A 7427-nucleotide genomic window follows, 5' to 3' on the forward strand; every position below is an offset into this window, starting at 1 on the left:
AAATTCAGAATCTACTGAATATTATTGCCCTGATAAAATGCGTAGCAACACTGTATGTAAAGTTATGAAATTCCACTGTATAAGACATGTTCCAAGCCTAGGAAAACCGCTTCAGACCAGTTCCCCAGAGACAAAAGGCTAGCCAGCACCTCAGTCAGGTGTCATCATAATCAAGTGAACTATCACCTGATTAAGAGGCCATTCTTTGGTAGGAAAAAAAAGTATGAGCAAGAAATTTACATGTTGGCAAAGTAACAGCTGGAAGTTCCCATCTCAGACTTGCTATCACCTGAACCCCGCTGGAGAAGAGTCTCAAAGAATCATCAGATACATCCGATGAAGTGAGCTGTAGCTCATGAAAGCTTATGCTCAAATAAATTTGTTAGTCTCTAAGGTGCAAGAAGTACTCCTTTGCTTTTTGCGGATACAGACTAACACAGCTGCTACTCTGAAAAGAGTCATCAGTGTACTTGAATTTTCAGAAAGCTTTTGACAAGGTCCCTCACCAAAGGCTCTTAAGCAAAGTAAGCTGTCGTGAGATAAGAGGGAAGGTCATCTCATATATTGGTAACTGGTTAAAAGACAGGACACAAAGGGTAGGAATAAATGCTCAGTTTTCAGTATGGAGAGAGGTAAATAGTAGTGTCCCCCAGGGGTCTGTAGTGGGACCAGTCCTATTCAATATATTCATAAATGATCTGGACAAAGGGGTAAACAGTGAAGTGGCAAAATTTGCAGATACAAAACACTACTCAAGAAAGTTGGCACTGCAAAGAGCTACAAAAGGATCTCTTAAAACTGGATGACTGGGCAACAAAATAGCAGATGAAATTCAATGTTTTTATATCCAAAGTAATGAACATTGGAAAACATAATCCCAACTATACATATAAAATGATGGGGTCTAAATTAATTACCACTCAAGAAAAAGAATTGGAGTCATTGTGGATAGTTCTCTGAAAATATCCACTCAATGTGCAGCAGCAGTCAAAAAAGTGAACAGAATGTTGGGAATCATTAAGAAAGGGATAGATAATAAGACAGAAAATATCATATTGCCTCTATATAAATCCATTGTATGCCCACATCTTGAATACTGCGTGCAGATGTGGTCGCCCCATCTCAAAAAAGATATATTGGAATTGGAAAAGGTTCAGAAAAGGACAACAAAAATTAATAGGGGTATGGAACGGCTGCCATATGAGGAGAGATTAATAAGACTGGGACTTTTTAGCTTGGAAAAGACGACTAAGGTGGGGGATATGATTGAGGTCCATAAAATCATGACTGGTGTGGAGAAAGTAAATAGGAAGCGTTATTTACTCCTTCTCATAACACATAGCGGCAGATTTTGAAATTAATGGGCAGATTTAAAACAAACAAAAGGAAGTATTTCTTCACACAATGCAGTCGACCTGTGCAACTCTTTGCCAGAGGATGTTGTTAAGGCCAACACTAGAACGGTTCAAAAAAGAACTAGATAAATTCATGGAGGATAGGTCCATCAATGGCTATTAGCCAGGACGGACAGGGTTGGTGTCCCTAGCCTCTGTTTGCCAGAAGCTAGGAATGGACAAAAGGGCACGGTTCACTCAATGTTTACCTGTTCTGTTCATTCCCTCTGGGGCACCTGGCATTGGCCACTGTCAGAAGACAGGATACTGGGCTAGATGGCCCTTTTGTCTGACCCAGTATGAGCATTATGCTCTTATGTAAGAAGAGAAATGCTATAAAAAGGGAGAACAGAAGACACAACATTTGAGAGGTGATCTGTCGATTCAATGAGTTGAGATGAGGGGAGAAAGACCCAAAAAAATCATCACTGAACTGGGGGAGGGGTCCTGGCTGATGGGATCCAGCCAGACTGCTGTGAGCAATGAGGGGTAAAAAACCTTTTCGCTTTGAATTCACTTAGCTTGTTAAGTTAGGCATTAATTTGCATTTAACCTTTTTATTTATTTGTAACCAATTCTGACTTTCATGCCTCATTACTTACCACTTAATCTATCTTCCGTAATTAATAAACTTGTTTTATTATTTTAATCTAACCCAATGTGCATTTGGATTGAAATGTTTGGGAAGCGCCATTTGAGATAAGGTTGTACATATCATTTTCTATTAATATGATGACAGACTATGAGCTTGTGTTGTCCAGGAGGGTCCTGTGCAGTACAAGACCCACATTTCTGAAGATAAGTGTGAGACTGGGAACTGTGCTGGTGTTACTCTGCAATATAATTCAGGAGTGGCTCGCTACAGTACTCATATGCTGTAACTGGGAGTAATTTACATACTAGAGGCTGTGTGCGGGCAGGCCAGAAGTAGTAACTCTCACAGTAAAGAGTGTAAAAGGCACCCCAGGCTGGAGAATTGAAGGGGTGAAACAGCTGTTCATCAGTCCATATTGTACCCTGGGTAATGTCACACTTGTCCATTTCAAATCAACCTCGGTTCCTAAAATACAAATACACAGCAGGGTAACATTCCACCTTCAATCACATACTAATAGGACAGATAGGCCATGCAGTATATGCTGAAGGCGTGTGGACGGGGGATAAGGGGCGTGTCATAAATATAAAGGGAAGAGTAACCACCTTTCTGTCCACAGTGCTATAAAATCCCTCCTGGCCAGAGGCAAAACCCTTTCACCTGTAAAGGATTAAGAAGCTAAGATAACCTCGCTGGCACCTGACCAAAGTGATCAATGAGGAGACAAGATACTTTCAAAGCTGAAGGGGAAGGGAAACAAAGAGTGTGTCTGTCTGTGTGATGCTTTTGCGGGGAACAGATCAGGAATACAGCTCGGAACTCCTGTAAAAAGTTAGTAAGTAATCTAGCTAGAAATGTGTCAGATTTCCTTTTGTTTAATGGCTGGTAAAATAGCTGTGCTGAATGGAATGTATATTCCTGGTTTTTTGTCTTTTTGTAACTTAAGGTTTTGCCTAGAGGGATTCTCTATGTTTGGAATCTGATTACCCTGGAAGGTATTTACCATCCTGATTTTACAGAGGTGGTTCTTTTACCTTTTCTTTAATTAAAATTATTTTTTTTAAGAACCTGATTGCTTTTTCATTGTTTTTAAGATCCAAGGGTTTGGGTCTGTGCTCCCCTGTACAAACTGGTGAGGATTTTTATCAAGCCTTCCCCAGGAAAGGGGGTGTAGGGCTTGGGGGGGGGGGAGGAGGAGATTCTCCAAGTGGGCTCTTTCCCTGTTCTTTGTTTAACACGCTTGGTGGTGGCAGCATAGGGTTCAAGGACAAGGCAAACTTTGTACCTTGAGGAAATTCTTAACCTAAGCTGGTAAGAATAAACTTAGAGGGTCTTTCATGCAGATCCCCACATCTGTACCCTAAAGTTCAGTGGGGAAGGAACCTTGACAGGGCTGTTGAAAGAAAGAAGCAAAATTTAACTGGCAGTTACATTGCTCAACAGCTTCAATTTCCAAATTCTCCTAAGATGCGGTTCCCTATACAACACATTCCAATGGTCAACATGAAAGATAAGAATAAGTGTAACAGAGCCCCCATCAGAAAAAATCTGGCTCTTCCTCGCCACACACCGATTTTTAAAAAAAAAAAAAAAAAAGTCTTGCCTTCAGCTGAGCATCCAACTGATCCCCAAATTGACTTTTTTTTTTTTAAATAAAAAGTAGCTAGCCCACTCTGTTGATCAGGAGGGATAAATACAGGAGAGGGAGAGGAATTCTTTAAGCTCAGCACCAATGTGGACACAAGAACAAATGGGTATAAACTGGCCACCAGGAAGTTTAGACTTGGAATTAGACGAAGGTTTCTAACCATCAGAGGAGTGAAGTTTTGGAATAGCCTTCCAAGGGAAGCAGTCGGGGCAAAAGATCTATCTGGCTTTAAGATTCTACTCGATAAGTTTATGGAGGAGATGGTATGATAGGATAATGCGATTTTGGTAATTAATTGATCTTTAAATATTCAGGGTAAATAGGCCGAATCCCCTGAGATAGGATATTAGATGGATGGGATCTGAGTTACCCAGGCAAGAATTTTCTGTAGTATCTGGCTGGTGAATCTTGCCCATATGCTGAGGGTTTAGCTGATCGCCATATTTGGGGTCGGGAAGGAATTTTTCTCCAAGGCAGATTGGAAGAGGCCCTGGAGGTTTTTCGCCTTCCTCTGTAGCATGGGTCACTTGAGGGAGGATTCTCTGCTCCTTGAAGTCTTTAAACCATGATTTGAGGACTTCAATAGCTCAGACATAGGTGAGGTTTTTCATAGGAGTGGGTGGGTGAGATTCTGTGGCCTGCGTTGTGCAGGAGGTTGGACTAGATGATCAGAATGGTCCCTTCAGACCTTAGTATCTATGAATCTATAGGAGTGTGGATAACTCCACCATTTTTTCCTGTTGTTCTCCTCCCCCTTGCCCCCCAACCTGATGATAGTGTATTGCTCCTATCAGAGATGAACCGCAGACCTCTAGTTGTCATCCCTAGAAAACCCTCTCCCCAAACAGACACTCCACTTCACTTTACATGCTTCTCCCTCAGGGGAGCAGATAAGAAAATAAACAAGATGGGCACAGGTGTAGTCATGTTGATTAATACACTACTAGAAAGAGCTCAGGCACTACTGTGGTAAGAACAGTATATAAACCTGTATAGAATAGAATCCAAGCCCCCAAATCATTCAGAGACTAAGCACTCATATTTATCTGTTCTGACTAGCCCAAGATTGGGACATAGAACTAAGCATGATCAGCATTCTCCATAAATAGCCCATGCTGCTTTCCTAAATTAGAATTCATCTCATGATTAAAGGAAAAATAGGAAGCATCAATAAGTCATTTTACTGTTAAATGAATATTATGTATTTATATGATTACGAATAGTTATGCAATTAAACTAGAGCTCTAATCCTGCAATTCACAATGTACATGCTCATGTGCAGTGCCCCCAAAAGACTTCACTAGGGCTCTATGCAGGCATCAAAAGCTACCAATGCATTGTAAATTGTAGGATTGGGGCCTACGTCACTAAAACAAAGGAAGGTGAAGCAAGAAATGATTAACAGAACATTAATCAGATCTGAAAAATGTGCTTTATTCAGAAGACTTAAGCAATTCTAGAGCCTATACATTATTACAATATGTGAATGTTCTATAATTATAGGCTAAATGTACATGAATAAGGAGCAGCTCAGAGGTTGTATGGGACAGGAATAAGAATCCAATTTCTTTTTTTAAAAGTTTTTGGAAAGAATGAGTCTTTGTTCACGGGATTTTGGTGATGAGGGTAACTTATCTGCCAATTTAATAAAATATGGTTTAATTTTAGAAAACATTAAAAAGGTGTTTGACATACATTCAAATACAATTTTCCTAATGATCCTAAAACTGTGTTTAGTGCAGAACTCCTTGAAGTCTAGCTCTCTAGAATTTTTGGTGTCCTAGACAAACTGGAAAATGTACACCCAACTCCTGCAGTGACACCACCACCCCCACCCCCAACAATCATCATAGAACCGTTGGATGCCCCAGAAAAGTCACCTGTACCTGAGAACTGCTGGTTTAGAGAAAGAGATTAGAATAGCCAGTTTTGTTTTTGAGCCACCATATTTTAGTTGTGATGCACTGGCACAAACAAGTTAATGACAGAATCAAGACCAGAATTCAGATTGTTGATTCTCAGTCCCTGCCCTATCCAGAAGATCATCATCATCATCATCAAAATAAACAGTCCCAGTTAAGGTGCTCAGTTCTGTACAACTCAAAAATTACTACAAACAATTGAAATGTTATGTGTGTATATAACCAGTAACTACAAAAAATCATAAGGAAACAATTTTTATATAAATGTCAGTGAAATTAGTTATGAGTATTTAAATATTTATTGCAGGGTGGTGAACTAGAGCTTTGTGAAACTGTTGGGTTATAATGATTAGGGTCTATCTGAACGTTTGATTCTGTGTTCTGCCACAGAGATGTACACACACCATGAGCTTTTGTTTTAAATTAATCCTAAAACTGAAAGTAAATCCCAAACAAGAAGTTTGTCAGTTCAGCATTAAGCAAACCTGTGATTCTTGCATGGTTTTATGCGACTTAAGTAAGCCAGAGCCGCACACAAAGTTCAGAAATCATTCAAAGATTTTGGTCTGCATCTGTAACAAACCAGTAAATGATCCAATGGCAAAGTTTCCCATCTGTAAAATGGGGATATTTGCCTAGCTTCCAGCGGTGGTGTTAATAAATTCAGGCATTTGTTTCTAAAGTGCTGAGCCCTGGAGCTACAAGAGTATTATTACACAAATCCTACATTTTTGGCCTAAGCTAGGCTGACCCAGGGTCCCTTTACATTCGAGTTTAGGTAGGTTTACACCGAGCCAACACGCTGAGAGCTGAAGGCCAAAAGCAGCTGAAGCGGAGGCCAGGATCTATTCCCCTCCCCTATTAGCGGGCTGGAGAGAGCGATCAGCCCCATGCCTGGTTTTTAATGATGCCAGTTGAAGTTATTAGTCATTCCAGCTTGTCAGGCAGGTGCCCATAACCCTAAGCCTCCCTTGTACAAACCACGCGCCACCTCCCCGGCCCCCAACCCCCAGTTATCAGCTATGGGGTTCCCGGCCGCACCAGCACAAACAAGCGCTTCCCCGATCGCGCCGTGCTCAGCTTAGAGGTTTAACGGCTCTTTATCGCACGTTAACGACGATTGCTCAGCACGCGCCAGCGGACGGGCACGTGACGGGCTTGCCGCAGCACCTCACGTGCACCCGGGCTCAAGTTCCCCGCTTCCGCCCCGCCCGACACCCGCCGCCGGGCCCGCTCCCCCCGGGGCTGGCTTTGCAGACGGCTCGGGGACACGGAGGTCCTAGGTCCGGCTGCTCGCAGCACTTCAGCGCTCTGCCGGGGGAAGCTCTCGGCGCAAGGGCCCTAGCAGCGCCTCGGCCCGGCCGCTTCGTACCTTGCGCTGGGCGCTTGTGTCATACTTGTCATTTTTGAAGACTCGCGAGTTCTGATGTCTCTGGGGCCGCGAGCGGGCCACGTTCCCCCTCTGGGAACTCATCCTCCTGCACCTGGGGCCACCGCTGCCGCACGTGCCTCCCTGGCCCGCCCCCTGACCCGGAACCTCTCGCCCCACCCCACCCCCCCCGCTGCCGGCCTCGTAACCGGATTGGCTGCGGCCCCAAAGGCAATCGAGCTCTCCCATTGGCCGGGGCTCGTTGTCAATCGGCTGCTCTGTATGCCGGGATTTGCTCCCCTGTGGCTTTCTTGTGCTTCCGCATTGGCCCTAGTCGGGCTGCAAGCTCATTGGTGCGTTGTGGCCGGTCGCCGGTCAATGAGGGCCTGTCCTCACCCTGCCGCCCCTTGGTCGCCGAACCGCCCTCTGCTCTGCCTAAACCCAAATTAATTCAGTCCAGTCAGGGAGGCGGGGACGGGGTCTCGGGAGGGCCGCTGAG

At 43.6% G+C, this 7427-nt stretch overlaps 1 protein-coding gene across 1 annotated transcript in view; it reads right to left on the minus strand.

Moving 5' to 3' along the window:
* The window catches only part of C5H9orf85 (chromosome 5 C9orf85 homolog), a 32422-nt gene extending 25245 nt beyond the window's left edge, over positions 1-7177 (minus strand). Inside the window, exon 1 of the mRNA XM_038401886.2 lies at positions 6932-7177. Coding sequence (XP_038257814.2) covers positions 6932-7177 — 246 coding nt within the window. The remainder of the gene's footprint in view (positions 1-6931) is intronic.
* Positions 7178-7427: the final 250 nt, after the last annotated feature.

This window comes from Dermochelys coriacea, chromosome 5 (assembly GCF_009764565.3).
Source record: "Dermochelys coriacea isolate rDerCor1 chromosome 5, rDerCor1.pri.v4, whole genome shotgun sequence".
Lineage (NCBI taxonomy): Eukaryota > Metazoa > Chordata > Testudines > Dermochelyidae > Dermochelys > Dermochelys coriacea.